The 25,167-nt window shown below is 37.7% G+C and overlaps 1 protein-coding gene across 1 annotated transcript in view; it reads left to right on the top strand.

Moving 5' to 3' along the window:
• Positions 1–5,319: 5,319 nt before the first annotated feature.
• Positions 5,320–25,167, top strand: part of LOC103508395 (fatty acyl-CoA reductase wat-like) — a gene marked incomplete at its 3' end in the record, with an annotated part of 74,442 nt that continues 54,594 nt past the window's right edge. The window contains exon 1 of the mRNA XM_026823007.1: positions 5,320–5,713. Coding sequence (XP_026678808.1) covers positions 5,360–5,713 — 354 coding nt within the window. The remainder of the gene's footprint in view (positions 5,714–25,167) is intronic.

Here is a 25,167-nt window from a genome sequence, read left to right as displayed (position 1 = left end):
TTCTCTCTCTTTTTCTATCTTTCCATGTAAACGAGGATTATGTATTTTGTACGAAAAAGTCGGTACCTATTATATTATGTAGTAGGTACCATAAGCAGTGTGAAGCAGGTACTCTTACCTTACATAATACAAGGGTAGGTACGTATCATAATACATATTATGTGCATAGTTAAGTACTTAGCATAACATCTACATAAGACGAATGAAAGGCTCATTTTGCTTTGCATAAGACAGCGAAGAAAACGGGATGAAAACAAAGGATAAAGAAAGGGAGGAGAAAGAGGAGGAGAGGGAGCGAGAGAGAAATTGATAGAGGAAGAGAGATGGAGAGAGAGGTAAGATAGCTGTGGTTTGTCTTAATGATTTATTGTGTAAAATAAAACCTCTTTCCTTCTCTCTTTCCTCAACCTCCTTCTCCCCCCTCTCTCTCTCTTTTATCTCCCACTCCCTTTATCACCATATTTAGGTATATAATTCAATGTTATACATAGAGAAGTTAGGTATATAATTCAATGTTATACATAGAGAAGTTAGGTATATAATTCAATGTTATACATAGAGAAGTTAGGTATATAATTCAATGTTATACATAGAGAAGTTAGGTATATAATTCAATGTTATACATAGAGAAGTTAGGTATATAATTCAATGTTATACATAGAGAAGTTAGGTATATAATTCAATGTTATACATAGAGAAGTTAGGTATATAATTCAATGTTATACATAGAGAAGTTAGGTATATAATTCAATGTTATACATAGAGAAGTTAGGTATATAATTCAATGTTATACATAGAGAAGTTAGGTATATAATTCAATGTTATACATAGAGAAGTTAGGTATATAATTCAATGTTATACATAGAGAAGTTAGGTATATAATTCAATGTTATACATAGAGAAGTTAGGTATATAATTCAATGTTATACATAGAGAAGTTAGGTATATAATTCAATGTTATACATAGAGAAGTTAGGTATATAATTCAATGTTATACATAGAGAAGTTAGGTATATAATTCAATGTTATACATAGAGAAGTTAGGTATATAATTCAATGTTATACATAGAGAAGTTAGGTATATAATTCAATGTTATACATAGAGAAGTTAGGTATATAATTCAATGTTATACATAGAGAAGTTAGGTATATAATTCAATGTTATACATAGAGAAGTTAGGTATATAATTCAATGTTATACATAGAGAAGTTAGGTATATAATTCAATGTTATACATAGAGAAGTTAGGTATATAATTCAATGTTATACATAGAGAAGTTAGGTATATAATTCAATGTTATACATAGAGAAGTTAGGTATATAATTCAATGTTATACATAGAGAAGTTAGGTATATAATTCAATGTTATACATAGAGAAGTTAGGTATATAATTCAATGTTATACATAGAGAAGTTAGGTATATAATTCAATGTTATACATAGAGAAGTTAGGTATATAATTTAATGTTATACATAGAGAAGTTAGGTATATAATTTAATGTTATACATAGAGAAGTTAGGTATATAATTTAATGTTATACATAGAGAAGTTAGGTATATAATTTAATGTTATACATAGAGAAGTTAGGTATATAATTTAATGTTATACATAGAGAAGTTAGGTATATAATTTAATGTTATACATAGAGAAGTTAGGTATATAATTCAATGTTATACATAGAGAAGTTAGGTATATAATTTAATGTTATACATAGAGAAGTTAGGTATATAGGTAATTCAATGTTATACATATAGGTGTTAGGTATATAATTCAATGTTATACATAGAGAAGTTAGGCATATAATTTAATGTTATACACAGAGAAGTTAGGTATATAATTCAATGTTATACATAGAGAAGTTAGGCATATAATTTAAAGTTATACATAAGATATATACATAGAGATTTTATAGACGTATATAATAGAATCATGCGAGTAAATAATTGAATAGATATTGCCTATGTGTGTGGAAGCGTGAACGATTTATGGCAAGAAAATGAAACCAAGATAAGAGTTCATCTCTCTCCCTCGCTCTCTCTCTCTCTCTCTCTTTCGATATAACTCGTTTTAAACACTTTACTTGTTTGAGAATGAGAGAAAAAGAGATAGAAGAGAGAAAGAAGGAGAAAAAGAAACAGAGAAAGAGAGAGAGAGAGGAAAAGAAAAAAGAGTTCATCTCTCTCCCTCGCTCTCTCTCTCTCTCTCTCTTTCGATATAACTCGTTTTAAACACTTTACTTGTTTGAGAATGAGAGAGAAAGAGATAGAAGAGAGAAAGAAGGAGAAAAAGAAACAGAGAAAGAGAGAGAGAGAGGAAAAGAAAAGCGGGGACATAAAATGTATATTAGGCTGTAACAACTTCGAGGAGAGGAAAGGAGAGAAAGGAAGAAAAAGAGAGACAGGGAAAGAGGGAGAGAAAAGAAAGGGAGGTAGAGAGAGAGAGAGAGAGAGAGAGACAAAGAGAGATTGAGAGAGACAGGAGGAGAAAGAGAGTAACGGACAAAAAAAGGAGAAAGAGGGAGAGACAGGAAGAGTTATGGAAAAAGAAACCACTACTAAGTAAACTTTTGCCAAGAATGTGACAAACAAATGATTTATTTTTTTATTTTTTTCTCGAGTGTTTTTTTTTTTTTTCTTCTTCTTCTTCTTCTTCTTCTTCTTCTTCTTCTTCTTCTTCTTCTTGAGAGGGAAGGATCTTGGGGGTAGGAAGAAATGACCAGAGGGTGTTGGTGGAGGAGAAGAAGGAGGAGGAGGGAAATGAAAAAAATATTATTAAATTTTAATAAAAAGTTTACAGTGAGGTTTTTTTGAAAGACAGAAAAAAATCCAATATCCCTAAACCTTGCGTAGCCGTTCATAGGAGTTCCGCCCATAGTCTAAATCCAAAGTTACATAATCAAGTAGCCCAATAATTATTTATTCAACTTTAAATTACCTGAAATAATAAATAGCTCCCAATAATAAGTACCTACCTAATGATAATTAGAAGAATTAATTCTTTGTAGATTTCAGAAAAAAAAAGTAAAAAAGGAGAGCTCCAAGAAAGTTAAAAAAAGGCAAAGTGAAAAAGATAAAAATAAAGGAAAAAAAACATTCTAAAGGAAATTTTTACAGCTTGGAAATAAAAACACAAAGTTCTATTCAATAATAATAATAATAATAATAATAATAATAATAATATTGAAGTTTATTTTATGTCACATTAGCAATAAAATGTTCTTTTGGAATAAATCCCTTTAAGTACTAGCGTACTTTTAGGGAATTCTTCTTAATTATTTTTCTTCTTAAATTTTCTTCATCTTCTTTATTATTTTTCAAAATAACAGTACGTTTTCCATTTTGAATGTGTAAGGCTATAAGGCCCTTATGACTCTTATGAGGGTCTCCGTCTCCCAACACCTCTAAAGATGCGTCCAAACATAGTCGACCGGCCGGACGTGGTAAATCTATGTTGTCAAGGCAGTGTGGATGGTTCAGTCGGCATCGATTGATGATTGATGGCCTGTCGACTATGTGTGGACACACATACCATTGCCAAGTGGATTATTGGATATCCGCTTACTTCCTTTTAATCTTTGTATGGTAAAATTCAATAAAAACAGATTAACATTTTTGCCAAAAAAAATGTAAATTTTTTAAACCTCCTTATCCGGCCCTGGTTATAGGGTCCGAAAGCCGTGCCTACCCAGGTATGTATAGTAGTATTGATTGTAATCGGACACTTCACGTACTGACCCTGTTAACAAGGATATTAGATATTAGCTGTGTACTTTGTACGGCTTTGCTAATATCGGGGACGAAACTTTTTGTCCGCCATTAGAATGGAATGGAATTAGTGATGTTTACGTAACCCAAAATAAACGGCAAGCAAAATATACGTCCTAAATGGGATGGTTAAGTCCGGGTCCAGTACTTAAGTACAAATAATGTACTTAAGTACCTCCAACTCTGGGGTCCACAAAGTGAGTTTAAACTCCGTTTAAGTGTTAATCTCGGTTTGAGCAATCTGATTTTCTAAAAATTTTGATTTTTTTTTTTAATCAACTAATCAGATTCAGATTGCTTAGTGTGAAAGTTAAAACTTAAACCAAATTTAAACGCACTTTGTGGACCCGGACCTTATTAGGTATTCAACAGAACAGTTCCTGTCGATTTTGGGACTGACACAAACAAAATGTATTACTATTCAACAGAACAGTTCCTGATGGATCACTGAAGTTAAGCAACGTTGCCTAAGGTTAGAATTGGCGACCTGATGACCATAAGTATTCGCGTGCTGCTGGCTTTTCTTGGCCTTACTCAGACTGGGGAGTTTATTCTCAATTTCTCTAAGAACGGAGAGAAAAGAAACTTCAAGAAATACAGACCCAGCACTCAGGCAACACAATTTCACTTTCAAAGTTATCAGTAGCCAGCCTAGTTAGCTTAGTTGGTAGTGCGTCTGCCTTGTAAGCGCTAGGCCGCGGGTTCGATTCCCGCCCGGGGCGGGGATAATGTTCGTTCTCGGAACGGCTGGCTTTCCTCCTATCCTGTCTTCCTTCTCTCTTCGATTTCGGGACGATAAGACTTCTACTTGTAAGCGCTAGGCCGCGGGTTCGATTCCCGCCCGGGGCGGATTTTATCCTGATGGGATAATGTTCGTTCTCGAGGCTTATCCTGATGGGATAATGTTCGTTCTCGGAACGTCTGGCTTTCTCCTATCCTGTCTTCCTTCTCTCTTCGATTTCGGGTAAATAAGACCATAGCAGTTACAGTTCCCTCTGTCAAACCTCTTAAAAAAAAATCCCAAATAAACCTTCACATCAGCCATTACAACTCGAGTTGGAAAATAATCGAGTAGAAAATAATCGAGTTGAAAAATCTCACTCGAGTCCCATCACTAAATAAAGTTAGAGAACCTTATTAATTTTCAATATTCCCAAATGGGTTTTTTTTTTTTTTTTTTTTTTTTTCAAGGGAGGTTATAACGGAGGTGTTATAGTCCTCAGATCAAAGACAGGATAGGAGAATGCCAGCCGTTCCGAGAACGAATCTTATCTGTTTAGTTTATGAACAAAGCGGCTCGGGCGCTAATCGTATCCGCGACCGAGCCCTTCCAAGGCAGGTAGTCGTCTTTTATATTTATTTCTTCCTACTGCATTCCATAGACTCCTTTTTTTTCGACAATAGAATGCCTGAAAAATAAAGAATCCATCATTTACCCTTGCAAGTTGATTGCAATGACTTGATTGCAGCAAATGCTTGTAACTCTTCTCCCATCACATACTCAATCACCCCCACAGCAAATCCATTCCAACTATTCAATTGTATTTCACAGACTCACCCACCCACTTTCCACCACCCACCCCCGACACACACCATGGCCCTCGACCTGCACAAGAAAGCCCTCTCCTCCACCAAATACAAGGTCAAACCCCTCGAAATCACCGAGGACATCGTCAACTCTAAATACTACAAAGATCCCCTCCAGCTGCTCGGGGAAAAGAACTTCGGGCGTCCTCGGAAAATCCCGAAGGACGAGATCGGAACCCCGATTCAGGAGTTCTTTCGCGATGCTTCGGTCTTCGTGACGGGTGGGACGGGATTCATGGGGAAGATACTGGTAGAGAAGCTACTCCGGGCGATTCCACATTTGAAGCATATCTATCTCCTGGTGAGACCGAAGAAGGGCAAGGCCGTGCAGGAGCGCTTGGAGGCCATCTTTGAAGATAGGGTAAGTGAACCGATTGCATGACACAGGGAGGGACGTCCCTGAGAGACGTCCATATTTTAGGCTATTGGTGGTAGATTTGGGCTTTCTTCTTGGGCAAGTTTGTGAATAGTCGAAAAACGTTGACGTTCAAAATTCTTTCATTTTTTGGAAGCCCAAAGTTCTTTTATAGTGAACCGATTGCATGACACAGGGAGGGACGTCCCTGAGAGACGTCCATATTTTAGGCTATTGGTGGTAGATTTGGGCTTTCTTCTTGTGCAAGTTTGTGAATAGTCGAAAAACGTTGACGTTCGAAATTCTTTCAATTTTTGGAAGAAGTGGTTTCACTATTTATTTCCTTCACTAATTTAAAAGATTTTTCCCCGATTTTTGGCCTTTTTTATGCACCTGCCCTTACACAGAAGCCCAAAGTTCTTTTATAACAGTAAACCTGGAGGTATAATAGCATACCTAAACTCTACATAGGTAACATAAAATCCATCCCAACTCAACTTCTTGTTCAAATAACAAAGCTAACAACAAACACCAAGTAAACAGTCAAATCTTTCACAGACAATAGCAAACATTTTGAATATAGTATTGACCAACATAAGTTTAGCTAGAACTTTTATGCAATTGCTGATATTGACACCATTTATAAATATCTCTCTATTACTAATTTTTTATGCCATTATACTTAAATATTGAAGTTTTTTTATGAGATATCTATGGTTGGTCGTTGAGTTTGAGATTTGATGGTTGGAAGTTTATATTTGAGAAGTCTGGGAGTAAAAAATCCAATGGGAATGTTTGTATAGCAAGTTGTTTTTGGTGTCCTTTAGAATGTTTTGGGGTTGTTGGTACTTTGCACTTCTGTTTCTTGTAGATAGTATGCAATTTCCAGTTTTTCGTTGAGACTTTTCTTCTCTTTCTTGGAACGTTCTTAGATTCTTGGGTGAACTTGAACCGAAAGTCCTAAAGAGACAAAACCTGCCACTGCCATTCAGACTGTCTGACAGACCTAGGTTAGAAGCTTCTTCCGGCGCATGCATAGCTCTGTCAGACAGTCTGAACTTGTAATAATAATAATAATAATCTTAAGTGGAAGGCAACCACTAGGCGAGGTTAACGCCTTAGGCGTTCTCTACCACCTTGTGTGGCCGGCATAAGGTTTATTCTCAAACGGGTGACTTTAACTATCCCGTCCTCCTTCTCTTCTACTTCGGGGCGATAAGACTGCCTTTGTCGCGGGTCAGTACGGTTAAAAAACGTGGGTTTTTTAATCGCCACTTCCAAAAGATAAGGAATTCCCTGGGTATACCGATCCGACATAGTCCAGTAGTTTAGTATTTTACGCACCGAGTTACGTAAATAATATTCCTACATAGGTATCTGAATATTCATAGATTCATACCTAGTTACTTACACATATTCATACTAACTTAATACCAGCTAATGGCAAGTTGGACATTTTATCATCTAATATATAAAAATGAATGTGTGTGTGTGTGTTGTTCGAACTTTATGCCTGGCCAAACCGCTGATCCGATTGCTATGAAACTTTGTCAACTCATTGCTTGCACTCCCGTGAAAGGATTTTATCCTTGGTTTCCCGACTAACTACAAAGCTACACTCAGCCCGAGTGGGTCCAGGGATATTTAGGACCGAAGAGGTCTAGCACTAGTTTAATTGCCTGTATTATGCATTCTAATCTCGTGCTGCCCATCAGTGAAGGTACCTAGCTGCTGGGATCCTAATCCTACTGCTTCTCGGTCAACAAACCAACGTCATGTGATTCGGTTGTTCCTGACTTCTTTCAGCTTTGTACGGCCACTCAACTTCTTGTTCAAATAACAAAGCTAACAACAAACACCAAGGGGTAAACAGTCAAATCTTTCACAGACAATAGCAAACATTTTGAATATAGTATTGACCAACATAAGTTTAGCTGGAACGTTTATGCAATTGCTGATATTGACACCATTTTTAAATATCTCTCTATTACTAATTTTTTATGTCATTATAAATATTGAAGTTTTTTTTATGAGATATCTCTTGAGTGGAAGGCAACCACTAGGCGAGGTTAACGCCTTAGGCGTTCTCTACCACCTTGTGTGGCCGGCATAAGGTTTATTTTCAAACGGGTGATTTTTACTATCCCATCCTCCTCCTTTTCTACTTCGGGGCGATAAGACTTCCTTTGTCGCGGGTCAATACGGTTAAAAAACGTGGGTTTTTTAATCGCCACTTGAAAAAGATAAGGAATTCCCTGGGTATACCGATCCGACATAGTTCAGTATTTTACGCACCGTAATTCTTTTATAACAGTAAACCTGGAGGTATAATAGCATACCTAAACTCTACATAACATAAAATCCATCCCAACTCAACTTCTTGTTCAAATAACAAAGCTAACAACAAACACCAAGGGGTAAACAGTCAAATCTTTCACAGACAATAGCAAACATTTTGATACTGAACATAGTATTGACCAACATAAGTTTAGCTGGAACGTTTATGCAATTGCTGATATTGACACCATTTATAAATATCTCTCTATTACTAATTTTTTATGCCATTATAAATATTGAAGTTTTTTTATGAGATATCTATGGTTGGTCGTTGAGTTTGAGTTGATGGTTGGAATTTTATATTTCTGAAGTCTGGGAGTAAAAAATCCAATGGGAACGTTTGGATGGCAAGTTGTTTTTGGTGTCCTTTAGAATGTTTTGGGGTTGTTGGTACTTTCATAGTTTGCACTTCTATTTCTTGTAGATAGTATGCAATTTCCAGTTTTTCGTGGAGACTTTTCTTCTCTTGGGACGTTCTTAGATTCTTGGGTGAACTTGAACCGAAAGTCCTAAAGAGACAAAACCTGCCACTGCCACTCAGACTGTCTGACAGACCTAGGTCGGAAGCTTCTTCCGGCGCATGCATAGCTCTGTCAGACAGTCTGAACTTGTAATAATAATAATAGACTCTTGAGTGGAAGGCAACCACTAGGCGAGGTTAACGCCTCAGGCGTTCTCTATCACCTTGTGTGGCCGGCATAAGGTTTATTCTCAAACGGGTGACTTTTACTATCCCGTCCTCCTTCTCTTCTACTTCGGGGCGATAAGACTTCCTTTGTCGCGGGTCAATACGTGGTTAAAAAACGTGGGTTTTTTAATCGCCACTTCAAAAAGATAAGGCACTCCCTGGGTATACCGATCCCACATAGTTCAGTAGTTTGGTATTTTACGCACCGAGTTACGTAAATAATATTTCTAGATATATCTGAATATTCATAGATTCATACCTAGTTACTTACACATATTCATACTAACGACTAACCTAATACCAGCTAATGGTAAGTTGGAGTGGTCTAGCGAAAAAGTCTACAGTGTACTGGCACCTTTAGAGTATTAGTAATTTAGATTTAGCAATAGATAGATAAAAGTATCAATGAATTTGATGCGTAGGTATACGAGCCAGTAAAATAATAAATTACTACTCATGACTAATGAATACCTTCTAGCCTAATTCCTAGGGATATGGACATAAATATCATAGCTAGTTCTATTCATAGCTCTGTTCGGACTGCAAGTATTTCGTCATTGCATAATCATACACATTGGCCTATTGCAATACGATGGTCTCTTATTATAGGCCTGGATGAACTATGACTAATAGTTCAACTTCAGTAATACATACGAGTATGCTCGGCTGATAGACTGATGAAAATATTAGGTGGGTTTGTCCAACTTCATATGAGCAAAGCAGAGGCCGCACGCACCTACTGACTTACTAACTACTTTGACGAAGAAAAAAGAAATTCCCTTACCTGCCTCGATAGTTTAGTGGTCTCTCGCCTGGTAAACAGGAGGCTGTGGGTTCAATCTCAGCGAAGTGGATTTAATTTTAGCCTCTAAATTGTTTAGAGATTTGACTACAGTGATAACGATAGCATATTGCTGTTGTAAAAGGACTATTTAGTGCCTTTATATTCGTCCAAGCGCTTCAATCGCCAACACCTAATGGCGGAAAGGAACCTTTTTAAACTGCCACAGGGCGCTACTCACTTGTTCTTGAGAAGAATGCACCCAATAGTCCAAGTACCTGAGCCGAAAAAACTTTGACTCTGAGGGACTTGAACCCAGGACCTCCTATCCGGTGGGAACTCATTGCGTAATGCACCACGAGTAAATCCTGGGTGACATTGGGGTCTAATTCCTCCCCCAGTTCATCGCACTAGTAATATCATCGGTCATAGTACACCGAATGATATTGGACACCATTGTCCCAATTCCTCCCAATGGCATAACAACCAGTTTGCAGGGGACTCTCCCCAGGTATCTCATGATACTCTTGAGCCATGAACTTGGATCTAACGACTGGTATGACTAGAAACCGGATACGTGTTATTTAATAATAGACTTGCTCACGACATCTGACCAGTCACATACATACATAGTCCCTCCAAACCTATGAAATCTGAGGGCCTATAGCTTTTTAGAAGCATTCGCTACAAACTGGCTAAACTTTTGAGTGGAAGGTCAATATGTACTATAGACAATAGGCGAAGTATAAACAAGGCTCAACCATCCAATTCTGATTCCTAGAATTCTCGATTATACGAGGCCAGTAGACAGTCCAGCTAGTGATGCCTTCGTATAATTATCATTCGCGTCCTGTAATATTCCAGTCCATTTGGGCAAAATGTACTTCTGTACAGCTAAAGGTAAGTTCAATTGATTGTGACCAACTAACTGACTGAGTTCGATTCTCGTTAGATCAATATTCATTAGTGGGGAACTTGGTGCCAGATTTCGTCAGTGGGGATCACACATCGTCCAGAATTTTTTCTGGTTCAGTTCAATTTGGTTGCTCGTGACTTGTCGATCGTGGATATTTCGATATTGGTACCAATTTTTACTTTTTTTTTCTGTAATTCAGTGAAGTAGACTTTTTTCGTGATTAACTGACTGATTTGTAATGTTACTGGACGCCAGTGGTCTTTACAATAGACCAGTAGCTGGACTACCTAGTACCTACTGATCTTTTTTGTAATCCAGGCAAAAAGTAGATAAGCAAGTAGGAAGTAGGTATAGGTAGGTATATCGAATTAAATTCCAATTAGGTTAGATAAAATCTGCAAGTCAATTTCAATAAGATCAAGATTGATGGCTAGATGAACTAGGATCTTGCCAATTTGTCAATGGAGCAGAACATTTGCTGGCTCACTCACCAAGCGGGTTGCAAATACCATAGCACCATACCCTCGTGACCAAACACTAGACACCTCTGATGTCAAGAAAAAACAGAAAACAGGATGTCAGTTTCTTCTGAACTTCACAGAACACCTTCAAGTTCCTGAACAACTTGAATTCAAAAGTAAGGAAATGGTACTCGGTGACGTCAAACTTTTAGAGGCAATAAACGCACATAAATCTGCAAGTCTACAACATCCGAAACTGGACTTGATTGTTTGGCAAAGTCTGGAGCCTGTCCAAAGACATACCTAATACAAGACTAGAAACTGGAAACATCGAATTTCAAGGTCTGAACAACTTGAATTCAAAAGTAAGGAAATGGTACTCGGTGACGTCAAACTTTTAGAGGCAATAAACGCACATAAATCTGCAAGTCTGCAACATCCGAAACTGGACTTGATTGTTCGGCAAAGTCTGGATCCTGTCCAAAGACATACCTAATACAAGACTAGAAACTGGAAACATCGAATTTCAAGGTATACCACCCGAAGACCACTCGATTGCTACCAGGAGAAAACCAGAAACTCGAAAGAGGTGTCTAGATTCGAAATAGGAACAAGTATTCTAGAGATTCAAGGAACAAGTATTTGTGTACCTATCGAACTATAAGAGGCTCATTTCCTGACTAGCAACTTGGTTTGGAACTAGGAAATACTTTGCAGGAACAATTAGGACGAGACTTAACAATGAAATTGGTAACTTCGTATTCATACCGACATGTACGCAATAAATTTGATCTTTAGTTAGTGGACTTTATTTTGTTTTACATTGAGTGGACAAGCCTAGTGGGAGTCAGTGGATGATATTTGTATTAGGTGGATGAGAAGACTTACCTATTCACTATTTAACTACCGTGTCATCTGTGTAGTTTATGCTTTGGTCACTCAAAAGTCCATGTCCCTCCTAGCTTTGAGCCAGCGCAGCGGCGCGGTGCGGCGATAGCACGTTGCGTTGAATACATCAGTATGGAAGTATGTGGATCACTGAAGATAAGAAACGTTCCGCTTGGTGAGTATCCAGATTGATGATCATCAGCATAATCACGTCATACTGGCTTTTCCGGCGCCCAAGTAGGTTTTTTTTAGCTGTTGTTCCACTTACGCAACATGTTTGTCAAATATTCTGAATGAGTGGCTTGCAGACATTGCTTCACTGATAGCGGCAAAAAAAAAAGCTACCATCTAATAAGTCTGAACGGTCATCGTCAGGTGAAGTTGGCACAGGGTATCCTCAATTCGTGCCATCACGTGACGGTTTTTTTGGTCGGTGAAGATCTGCAGAAGCGTGACCAATTTTTGGCAACACCTAATAAGTTATAGGTGACGCGACGGATGTATCCGCTAAATCACGGAATTTGGTTAAAGTTGGTCTCAAAACTTCAAAACTATTTATGCCAAAATATCCTGGTTTAAGTTATTGATAGAGCGGTAGAAGGGCATTCAGTAGATAATTAACAAGTCTATTGTCTGAAGTTGATGAGGATAGTCATTCCATATCCCATTACCAAGATACCAGTTACCAAGTCTGATTAAACCAGGTATCATCTAGGATTCTGGGTAAAATGGTTCAAATGGTTCATTTTTCAAATGTGAAGGTCTTGAAGCAGTAGATATTGAACTTAATCCTAGTGTTACCATTACCAGTCTATGTAACTATCAGTTAGACTTATTAAAATAAAAAAAGTGTATGTCTAACTACCCAGAGTATTTTATTCTAGTAAGTTACCTAATGATATTGGGCTACCTGATACCCTGGACAATATTCTATTCTATTCTATTAAGAACAGGGCCGTAAACAGCTTAAGTGGACCCGGGCTAACTCAACATTTTTTTTTTTTTTTCAATACAAATTATAAATAGATAAATACTACTTAAATTATTCGTAGGAACACAAAAAGATCACTCCGAGGCTTAGGTGTAGATGCAAACAGCCCTAAAGGACGGGTTAAGCTTGTACGAATTGAAGACGTAATAGACGAATCCTCGTAATTTACCTACTTTTTGGAAAAACTTTCAATTCCAGGCCTCTTTGATTAGCCCGAGTCAAATGTGGGGCCGAATGAATCCCTATAAACCCCCCCCTGACAACACTAGGTCCAGAATCATTAGGGCCATCGTATTGTGTTCATAGTGAGGTAATTTTACATTCTTGTGAACCTGAGAGGGTCATTAGCGTGGTGGACTTGGAAACTTGGTTCAGTCGATGGAGCAATGAGTGATTTGGAAGGACAAATGCAAAAATACGCTTGATATTTGATAGACGCTTGTGGAAGTTGAAAACTAAATATTGGTAGAGGTTACAGTCCAGGTACTTTGGTTGCCTTAGTAACCTAGTAACATCGGTCATTTCATTACCAAGGTCGTCTACTAATACTAATACGATCTCCATATCTTGTTCGGTGTTCCGGGCACTCTTCTGAGTATCTCGTCAATAATTCAAGAAGCCCAGATATAGTTTCTGGGCGTCCAAAGGTAAAGGTTTTAAACCCCAATACTTCCAACACCGTGAGATAGGTAGGTGCCTTTCCTATCTAACGGACACCGAAGTAAGTAAGCAAGCAAGCTTCTGACGATTGGGAATGTACAAGTACTTATTACTAGTAGGGATTCTCCAAATGCGCTCACTGCACAGAGTGTACAGTATTGGGGCAAGCCAAACGTCACTATATTATTCCTATAACTTGGACAAGTCATTTCATGGTCTATTACTAGGACTTTACATCGCTTTCAACAGTTTCAACTGCTACAGGAATTGCATAATAATTTACATCGCTTTCAACAGTTTCAACTGCTACAGGAATTGCATAATATTTTACATCGCTTTCAACTACTATAGGATACAGGAATTCATAATGACGTACGAGTAGTTATGATGACGCAACGGGGATTTTACCCTTGGTTTCCCGACTAACTACAAAACTACACTCAACCCGAGTGGGTCCAGGGATATTTAGGACCGAAGAGGTCTGGCAGTAGTTTAATTGCCTGTATTATGCATTCTAATCTCGTGCTGCCCATCAGTGAAGGTACCTAGCTGCTGGGATCCTAATCCTATTGCTTCTCGGTCAACAAACCAACGTCATGTGATTCGGTTGTTCCTGACTTCTTTCAGCTTCGTTCGGCCAGCAGTAACTCCTCAGTCTCATCCCTCTAGTCCAGTGGTTCTCAAACTTTTTTTGGCCGCGAAGCAACAAGCAACTGCTGTAAACTCTACGGAGCACCCCCCCCCAACCCTTTAGGAATTTTTAAAAATAATTCGGAATGATTCGGAAATGTTCACTAGCGTACGGTCCGTACGGCTTGTTCCAATACTTCCCATTTGACTAAACATATTCGTGCGATTTTTTTTTTTTTTTTTAAATGCGTTAAGAAAAATGAAACTATGCGGAGTACCTGGAAGCTCTTCGCGGAGCACCAGTGCTCCGTGGAGCACAGTTTGAGAACCACTGCTAGTCTTAATAGTAGCGCTGTCGAACTTTTTCGTCCTAAATATTCCTGGGCCCATTTCGGGCAGAGCTCTGCCGCGCTCCGCGCTCCGCGCTCCTTAATACAGAATACATCCTAAAGAAGGAAAGTTTGGCTCATTTTGAAAATGAAATATAGCGGTGGGGCTATTCCCCTATAAGAGGTCTTGTATAATCGATTACACATCTCTTAAATATGTGTAGGTCAATACCTAACGAAAATATCAGTACCAGAAAATATGTGCGATCTTACCTATTGAAAAAAAAAATCTCTTCAGAGTGAATACCAAAACCTCCCTATAGAAAAAAAACATGGGTTCAACCTATAGATTGATGGTAAAATAAAAAAACTCCTATAGAAAAAAATCTAGCAATAAGGTTAAGAACACGAGATCAATCGAGTACCCCATAGCTTATAGCTGTTAAACTGTGCCAAATTCATAGTTTTTTCTTTCAACTTTTGCAACATCGCTAGTCCGAATCGGTCAAACCATTTTTTTTTCTCATAGCGTTTACTACCTATTGGGTACTTTTTTTTATCCCAATATTTATTAGTAAGTTTTTTTTTTAGCTGTTGTTCCACTTACGCAACATGTTTGTCAAATATTCTGAATGAGTGGCTTGCAGACATTGCTTCACTGATGGCGGCAAAAAAAAAGCTACCGCATCTAATAAGTCTGAACGGTCATCGTCAGGGAAAGTTGGCACAGGGTATCTTCATTCGTGCCATCACGTGACGGTTTTTTTGGTCGGTGAAGATCTGCAGAAGCGTGACCAATTTTTGGCAACACCTAATAAGTTTATAGGTGACGCCGACGGATGTATCCGCTAAATCACGGATCTTGGTTAAGTTTTGGTCTCAAAACTTCAAACTATTTATGCCAAAATATCCTGGTTTAAAGTTATTGATGTGTGATAAATGTTGTGTGTGATTGGAAATAGGGTAGTCCTAAAAAAAAAAAAAAAAAAAAAAACACGGAAGCAACTTCGGGGGTGAAACAAAATCTGGATGAGTGACCTTGTCTTGATTTGAGAAATCCCTTATTAATTATTCCCTGATGTAATTACCAAGGATGTTGCATTATTCCAATTTGGAAATAATGCAAACATAATCCCAATGCAATGGTAGTGTGTTTCTGTGGATTGGGTAATCAGGACTCCTTATAGGTTGGATGTGTATTTTCTAAACATCATCCGATGTGATTTTCGTATGTTTTTTGCACCTACACATCATAATGAATTTAAAAAGAAAGTAAAAAATAATATAATAATAAAAAGTAAAAAAACGTGGTATCATATTTTTTATTTTGATGGACAGAAATGTCAGGATAGCAGAGTGTCTACTAGTTTCTCTTCAGTTTTTCATACCTCGCCTAGTCAGACATTGAGGCCACTTTTCTTTCAATTCCTAATGATTGTAGGATTTTATGAAAGAGGGTCTTACCCTGCCGCGGCCCTTTTTGGGTAAAATGGCTTTTCTCATGCAGTTTATTGATCAAAATCAGTTCCAGAGGAAACTATGTTGATATCATCATTATTTATCAAGATACACGAGTTTTTGTAAAGTTCTTCCAATACTTTTCAACGGAAATCAACAATTAAACAGAAAAGGTTTGTCCTTGGAAAGCCTGGCTATCTCCTGTCCTGTCTTCCTTCTATCTTCACTTTCTGGATGATAAGGCCTTAGCAGTTACCTATAATTTCCTCTATCAAACCTCTATAAAAATAAGAAATACATAAATAAATAAAAAATATAGTTGTTCTTTTCGATTTACGTACTTAAAACTGGATTGTCGTCTTTAGAAGAAGTACCTTCTTGAATGAAACCTCCCAACGCCTTGTCAGCACTTTCAATTCAGCAAAACCCTATGATTACTGAGTTTTGACAGCTGTCCAGGATTTCTTAAACAAAAGCGGCCTTGTTTCTTCAACAGAACCTTGACGATTTAACAACTTGCCAATTACATATTATGATAAACTCCTTATTTTTTTTAAGGCTTTAATGGCAGGATTCTCACTCAGTAAGCTCTTCCACCCAACCAATGTCTTTGGTAAAATTTCTTCAAGGAATTTTCGAGGATGTTAAGTATAGTTTAACTGAAATATTGTGAAATTAACTCAGTTATTTACCTCCAAGTACGAGCTTAGGAATATGTATTTATTTTGTACATAGTATATTACGTACATATTTATCTAGACATAATTATGTACATAGGTTGTAAATAGCTGTCTATTTTGATAGTTGATGTGCAATGTGTGTAGCTTTCTATCTGCAACTGTCCTTTAGGCCCCGAAGGACATATTTCAGTAGAATATTACTAACATTACTAACATGTTATGGTGTAACTTGTAACACTTCCCTTGTGACACTTACAACACTTGAAATTTCCGTGCTAAGGGCAAAACTCTCTTCGCCTACAGACTAAGGTCAAAGCAAACTTCGTTTCACCCTTTCCGCTGGGATTTTAACTAGCCCTTCTAGCTTCTAGAAATCTAGCCCCTCTAACTTGTTCTTGAGAGACTAACTGCACCTTGAATTTGGCCAATGACATCTTCATAATATTATTGTGGCCACCTCTCGAAATAAAAACCACATTTGTTACATGTCTAAAACCTACTCAATAATAATACATAGTAGGTAGATAAATATTGGATTCCGAAGATTGTTTTCCGGAACTGTAATATTACAACGAAGATATTATCATCCCGAAATTAAAGAAAAAAGCAAGATAGGATAGGAGAAAGTCAGCCATTCCGAGAAAGAACCTTATCTGGTTAGGATACAGTTCGCCCCGGAGGGGAATCGAACCCATGAAATTTGATGGTGTAATTCAGGAGTATTCCTCACAATGCGATGGTGTAACCCACAAACTTATGGTGTAATCCAGGAGAGTAAATCCCAACATCTCATATATTAAAATCCGATGGTGTAATCTAAGGGTGTTACCTTGGCGTCATTATAAAGGTGCCATTATGATGAATGATGAGTAGATGACCAATAGCCCAATGTAAATATTTCATAAATACATATTTCACTCCAATACAGAAATAGATTAAGCCTTGCCCCGGGCAGTCGATGAAATGGATTGCTAAACCTCTGTCCTTCCAAATGAGGAATTGGCAAGAGGTCTTGAGGAGTGCTTGTCATGATGGAATGCCTACATCACTCTTCTCGCACTTCTTCTATGACACTCCAAATATGTGTGGCTTAGTTTACGAATGACCTCTAGGTTTTTAGCTGAATCCCCTTTAGGGGTGAGCTATTAATTTTTCGGCGACGTCACAACGTTGGGTCGGGGTTGTGTTTTCTGGGTTTTTTTGGATCACTAGGAAGCTATTCGCTCTTAATCGGATCCAAAATTTAATTACCGAATTAACATTTCCTTTTTTTGGACCTTTAGGTATGTGCTCAAGATGTGTACCTAAAATATGTGTGGCTTAGTTTACGAATGACCTCTAGGTTTTTAGCTGAATCCCCTTTAGGGGTGAGCTATTAATTTTTCGGCGACGTCAAAACGTTGGGTCGGGGTTGTGTTTTCTGGGTTTTTTTGGATCACTAGGAAGCTTTCGCTCTTAATCGGATTCAAAATTTAATTACCGAATTAACACTTCCTTTTTTTGGACCTTTAGGTATGTGCTCAAGATGTGTACCTAATTTCAATCAAAATCAGACTATAGGTAACCCCATTCAAAAGACATGGCCGAACAAACAGACGGACAAGATAAAATCATAAAAATGATCTTCGGGTTAAAACCTAATATTCACCTCGTTCAATTAGAAAGAAGACCACTCCAGCTAATCTAATAATAGGTTCATGAGAATCAAGAATCGTAAGCCTTATTACGAAGCGTGTGTAGAAGATACATAATTAATGTATTAATGTTACTACATACATATGTGATACCGGTTCGTTTTTGTTAAGCTACGCCGAGCAAGACCACTAAATGGATGAGTGACATGAACGGCCATGCCTTAAGGATTTACTAGCAGATATCCGGAGCGAAGCGACGGAATTCGGCTAGTAGTACATAAAATGTACTACGGGTCTCCAAGTAGTAATTAGGGTGCCGATACACTGTAGACTTTTTAGCTTGACTTGGTCTCGCGAGACCATTCTCTACGGAATCTACCAAGTTCGTAGAGTAGTGTACACAGGTCATAGAGCGCTCTATACCAGCGACTCTCGATAGAGCTCTCTAAAGCTGTGTCCACACATAGTCGACGATTGATGTCGACTGAAACCGTACACTGCCTCGACAACATAGATTCACCTCGTCGATCGACGGCGTCGACTATGTGTGGACACAACTTAATGACCTGTGCATACCACTCTACGAAGTTGGTAGACTCCGTAAAGAGTGGTCTAGCGAGATCAAGCGAAAAAGTCTACAGTGTACTGGCACCTTTAGAGTATTGGTAATTTAGATTTAGCAATAGATAGATAAAAGTATCAATGAATTTGATGCGTAGGTATACGAGCCAATAAAATAATAAATTACTACTCATGACTAATGAATACCTTCTAGCCTAATTCCTAGGGATATGGACATACTCGTAAATATCATAGATAGTTCTATTCATAGCTCTGTTCGGACTGCAAGTATTTCGTCATTGCATAATCATACACATTGGCCTATTGCAATACGATGGTCTCTTATTATAGGCCTGGATGAACTCTGACTATTAGTCCAACTTCAGTAATATCCTCGGCTGATAGACTGATGAAAATATTATGTGGGTTTGTCCAACTTCATATGAGCAAAGCAGAGGTCGCACGCACCTACTGACCTACTAACTACTTTGACGAAGAAAAAAGAAATTCCCTTACCTGCCTCGATAGTTTAGTGGTCTCCCGCCTGGTAAACAGGAGGCTGTGGATTCAATCTCAGCGAAGTGGATTTAATTTTAGCCTCTAAATTGTTTAGAGATTTGACTACAGTGATAACGATAGCATATTGCTGTTGTAAAAATAAGTAACAAGGTGAGGCAAGTAATTATATCATAGGTGAAAGTGGCCAGTATATATTGTTTACAGTCCAGGTACTTTGGTTGCCTTAGTAACCTAGTAACATCGGTCATTTCATTACCAAGGTCGTCTACTAATACTAATACGATCTCAATATCTTGTTCGGTGTTCCGGGCACTCTTCTGAGACTCTGAGTATCTTGTCAATAGTTCAAGGAGCCCAGATATAATTTCTGGGCGTCCAAAAGGTTTAAACCCCAATCCTTCCAACGCCGTGAGATAGGTAGGTAGATGCATTTCCTATCTCACGGTAGAGGAGGAGAACTATCGATAGTCGGCGCCATCGATAGTTATCGACAGTTTTTGATACTTTTTTTTATCACATATTTTCCTTGTTTCTAAAGGTCTTATCCCCCGAAAAGACCTAACCTAATTTAAAGAAAAATATTAACTGTACACATATTAATTTAAAGACTCTTTAGTGCCTTTATATTCGTCCAAGCGTTTCAATTGCCAACACCTAATGGCGGAAAGGAACCTTTTTACACTGCCACAGGGGCGCTACTCACTTGGCTTCGAGGCAGAATGCACCCAACATTCCAAGCACCAGCGCCAAAAAACTCTGGGGGGATTTGAACCCGGGACCTCCTATCCGGTGGGAACTCATTGCGTAATGCACCACGAGTAAATCCTGGGTGACATTGGGGTCCAATTTTTTTTTTTTTTTTTTTTTTTTTTTTTACACTTTTCACTTCTAAAACAACCAAAACAAACGAAAAAATGTGCAGTGTGCAGAAAAAAACTATCGAAAACTATCCATAGTCAAGCCTCAACTATCGATAGCGTTCGATAGTGCTATCGATAGTTCTCCTCCTCCATCTCACGGATACGGAAGTAGGTCAATAATTCAAAACAGTATACCTGCCATTCACACTCAGAGTCCTCAAACCGTCTGACAGACCCAGGCCCCGGTCCGATGGTCTTGGCGGGCATTATGTGTCTACTCGATTAAATTTTAGTGAATCTGTAGTTTTCCATGGATAGAGTGTAGGTACTGTTGATTCAATTGGCATAGCTTCTGGCGAAAGGGAAATTAGGAAATGTACGAGTTCTATTACTAGTAGGAAATGCTAGGGATCCCCACATATGCTCACTGCACTGTGTGATAAGTATTGGGACAGACCATACGTCATTATATTATTTCTATAACTTTGTACTTGGACAAGATTCAATTGGCATAGCTTCTGGCGAAAGGGAAATTAGGAAATGTACGAGTTCTATTACTAGTAGGAAATGCTAGGGATCCCCACATATCACTGCACTGTGTGATAAGTATTGGGACAGGCCAAACGTCATTATATTATTCCTATAACTTGGACAAGTCATTTCATGGTCTATTACTACATCATCGGTCATAGTACACCGAATGATATTGGACACCATTGTCCCAATTCCTCCCAATGGCATAACAACCAGTTTGCAGGGGACTCTCTCAGGGTATCTCATGATACTCTTGAGCCATGAACTTGGATCTAACGACTGGTATGACAAGAAACCGGATACGTGTTATTTAATAATAGACTTGCTCACAACATGTGATCAGTCACATACATAGTATTACATAGTCCCTCCAAACCTATGAAATCTGAGGGCCTATAGCTTTTTAGAAGCATTCGCTACTCACTGGCTAAACTTTTGAGTGGAAGGTCAATATGTACTATAGGCAATAGGCGAAGTATAAACAAGGCTCAACCATCCAATTCTGATTCCTAAAATTCTCGATTATACGAGGCCAGTAGACAGTCCAGCTAGTGATGCCTTCGTATAATTATCACTCGCGTCCTGTAATATTCCGGTCCATTTGGGCAAAATGTAATTTCTGTACAGCTAAAGGTAAGTTCAATTGATTGTGACCAACTAACTGACTGGCTTGCAATGTTACTGGACATTGTGTTCACAATTTTACACTAGACCAGTAGCTGGATTGCCTACTGAGCTTTTGTAATCCAGCCAAAATGTAGCTAAGCAAGTAGGAAGTAGGTAAGAATAAGTTAGGTATATCGAATTAGGAAATTTCAATTAGGTAGATAAAATCTGCAAGTCAATTTCAATAAGATCAAGATTGATGGCTAGATGAACTAGGATCTTGCCAATTTGTGAATGGAGCAGAACATTTGCTGGCTCACTCACCGAGCGGGTTGCAAATATCATATCACGGTAGCACCATACCCTCGTGACCAAACACTAGACACCTCTGATGTCAAGAAAAAATCTAGACTTTTTTGATGAAGATAGGGATGATTTTTTTCGTTTTTTGTTGTTTTAAAAATGTGCCTATTGTTGATTTGTAGAGATTTTTTGAGTTTTTGAAAGTGTTGAGTGAACTTTTCGATTTGTGGAAGCCAGAGAAAATTTGAGACTTGGAAAAACAGGTAAGAAGTTTCCTTTTTTTTATTTATTTTCTCTTCTGTGGTGATTGATGATAGTGAGCTCATGACCTGTAAAGATTGTATCTTTTCTTCAAAGAGCTAATTTACTGTCGGATACCTACACAGATTAGGCCCGTGTCTTGTATAAAAACATCGAAGAAGTTGAGGAAAAAAAGTCTGAAACATGGCAATAGGTACGCAAATTTGTAAACTTGTAAAGTAACTTTCGAGAATCTCTTTTCGTTTTTTTACTTTTTCATTTTGTTTTTTATTGTGATCAGTTATTCGGTAATCTAGACTTTTTTGATGAAGATAGGGATGATTTTTTTCGTTTTTTGTTGTTTTAAAAATGTGCCTATTGTTGATTTGTAGAGATTTTTCGAGTTTTTGAAAGTGTTGAGTGAACTTTTCGTTTTGTGGAAGCCAGAGAGAATTTGAGGGTTGGAAAAACAGGTAAGAAGTTTCCTTTTTTATTTATTTTCTCTTCTGTGGTGATTGCTGATAGTGACCTCACATGACCTGTAAAGATTGTATCTTTTCTTCAAAGAGCTAATTTACTGTCGGATACTTTTGACAGATTAGGCCCGTGTTTTGTATAAAAACATCGAACATCGAAGAAGTTGAGGAAAAAAAGTCTGAAACATGGCAATAGGTACATACTCAAATTTGTAAACTTGTAAAGTAACTTTCGAGAATGGGACTCTCCATTTGTCAAGATCTTAGGTTTCCCTTGGCCTTGAGATCAGTGTGTGTATTTTGGTGGGAAAAACATTTACTGACATAGAAATAATACAGTCGAACTCGTCTAAGTGGGAATCCAAGGGACCGACGATTTTTTCCCACTTATCCAGGTTTCCCAGTTAAAAAAAGTGTCCTACTTAGAGAGGTTGCCATGAAGGGGCCACGATTTTTTTTTTCCAGTTATCCAGGTTTCCCACTTAGACGAGTCCCACTTGGACAGGTTCGACTGTATTTACAATAATAGGGGCAGTCCAGGGACAACCAGCCTAGTTAGCTTGGAAGGTAGAACGTTTGTCTTGTGTTCGATTCCCGCCCGGCACAAACTTTAAAGGCCAACAAAATTATGTCAGGAATTTCAAGTGCAATACTTGAATAACAATGTCAATCATGATTATAGGTGGGTTATGCAAATAGGTAACTAAGTTATACTTTTTTTTTTCAACTTATTGTTTTAAGACAAATTTTCATCGTTAAATGGTTTCTTCAAATTAAATTAATGCGTTATCCAGGTTTCCCACTTAGACGAGTCCCACTTGGACAGGTTCGACTGTATTTACAATAATAGGGGCAGTCCAGGGACAGTCAGCCTAGTTAGCTTGGAAGGTAGAACGTTTGTCTTGTGTTCGATTCCCGCCCGGCACAAACTTTAAAGGTCAACAAAATTATGTCAGGAATTTCAAGTGCAATATTTCAACAACAATGTCAATAAAGTTATGAAATAGGTAACTACAAAACTTATTACCTTTATATGATACAATGAATACACGTTCCATTATATCATATAAAGGTAATAATGAAATAGGTAACTACAAAACTTAAGTTTTGTAGTTACCTATTTCATAACTTTATAACCTAGGATGTCTAATATAAACATATTTAATAATAACAATGTCAATCATAATTAGGTGGGCTATGCAAATAGGTAACTAAGTTCTGTCCATCGCCACGTTTTTCAACTCGCCATATGATCTGCATCCCATGCTCTCCATGATGTCCTGGAAGTATTCTTTCCTTGGTCTGCCCCTCGGTCTCCTGCCAACTTCTCTGGTTTCTTCAAATTAAATTAATGCCAAGGGCAAGATAAATCTATTGATCCTTAACAAATGGAGTGTTCTTGAATACATGTGACTCCACACTTAAATAGCTAAAAAATACTCCAGCTTATATGATCAAAAGTTCTCGAATTTCCAATAAATGTCAATGTAGATAGACAGATACTAAATTTGGTACAATGGTACATACCATGCTATAACTTGAGTTTCAACTGCTACAGGAATTGCATAATAATTTACATCGCTTTCAACAGTTTCAACTGCTACAGGAATTGCATAATAATTTACATCGCTTTCAACAGTTTCAACCACTACAGGAATTGCATAATAATTTACATCGCTTTTAACTACTATAGGATACAGGAATTCATAATGACCAGCTTGCATTTAAAGCCCTCAGGCCAATGCTACAAAGATAGGTAACGAATGTGTTTAAATTTCGCAAAGCTCGTAATTGAGGTGTAAGTAATTGGTGATGCATAATATTGTATACCGAAATACACTCACGTGAATTTTCAACCAAGATGGGTCTGTGGCTGTACCTCTGACCAACTGTTTAGGTACCTACATATCTAGACTTGCTACCTATTAAGTTTACGTGGTTAGGTATACAAAGAATGAAAAAAACATCTCGCCACTTGCTGCCAGCTTGCATTTAAAGCCCTCAGGCCAATGCTACAAAGATAGGTACTTAACGAATGTGTTTAAATTTCGCAAAGCTCGTAATTGAGGTGTAATTGGTGATGCATAATTGTATAGGTACCGAAATACACTCACGTGAATTTGCAACCAAGATGGGTCTGTGGCTGTACCTCTGACCAACTGTTTAGGTACCTATCTAGACTTGCTACCTATTAAGTTTACGTGCATACCTAAAATACAAAACCAATGAAACCTAATGTGAGTATTGTGAATATCTGGATACGGGCAGCAAAATTAAGCTTAATTAATGGAAATTTATAATAACTGTGGTCTTCCAGCCTGCATCCTATTCGAAGCATCTTGCGTATAATGGAGCATTTAATATTAATGGTTCGATGTAAACGTAAACATAATATTCACATGTGCACAAAAACCAAAGACCTTTTTTACTTTCTATTTCTTTTCAAATACCTACGTATTCTGCAAATGTAATAGAAAGTCGTGTGATGTTCACACCAGATTTTTTTTACTCTCCCTCCCTCTGTCTTTTTTTACTGAAGTAAAACTTTCAGCTAGAACCAAAAAGTTCTACCTACCAGAGTACGCAAAAGAGTCATAAATACCAACATAAAATATGATTAAAAAAATTGACCCGATTACATTACTAAATTTAAATTACTTTCCTTCCTATTTCCTATAGGATCCCCTCTCAAAAACAAGGCTTCACTTCAAAGGACTTCTTATTGCGCTATCCCCTACTTTTCAACCTCCTTAGCACGGCATGTGACATGTGTTTCAAATTCAAAATTTCTAATTTTGTTTTGTTGTGAGAATAACGTGCGCGAGGGCGGTTGTCGTATGACTAGCAACTTGGTTTGGAACTAGGAAATACTTTGCAGGAACAATTAGGACGAGACTTAACAATGAAA

Source organism: Diaphorina citri, unplaced genomic scaffold, assembly GCF_000475195.1.
Source record: "Diaphorina citri unplaced genomic scaffold, Diaci psyllid genome assembly version 1.1 scaffold394, whole genome shotgun sequence".
Taxonomy (NCBI): Eukaryota; Metazoa; Arthropoda; class Insecta; order Hemiptera; family Psyllidae; genus Diaphorina; species Diaphorina citri.
Note: the sequence above shows the minus strand (reverse complement) of the source record. Positions and strands in the feature narration are given on the sequence as shown.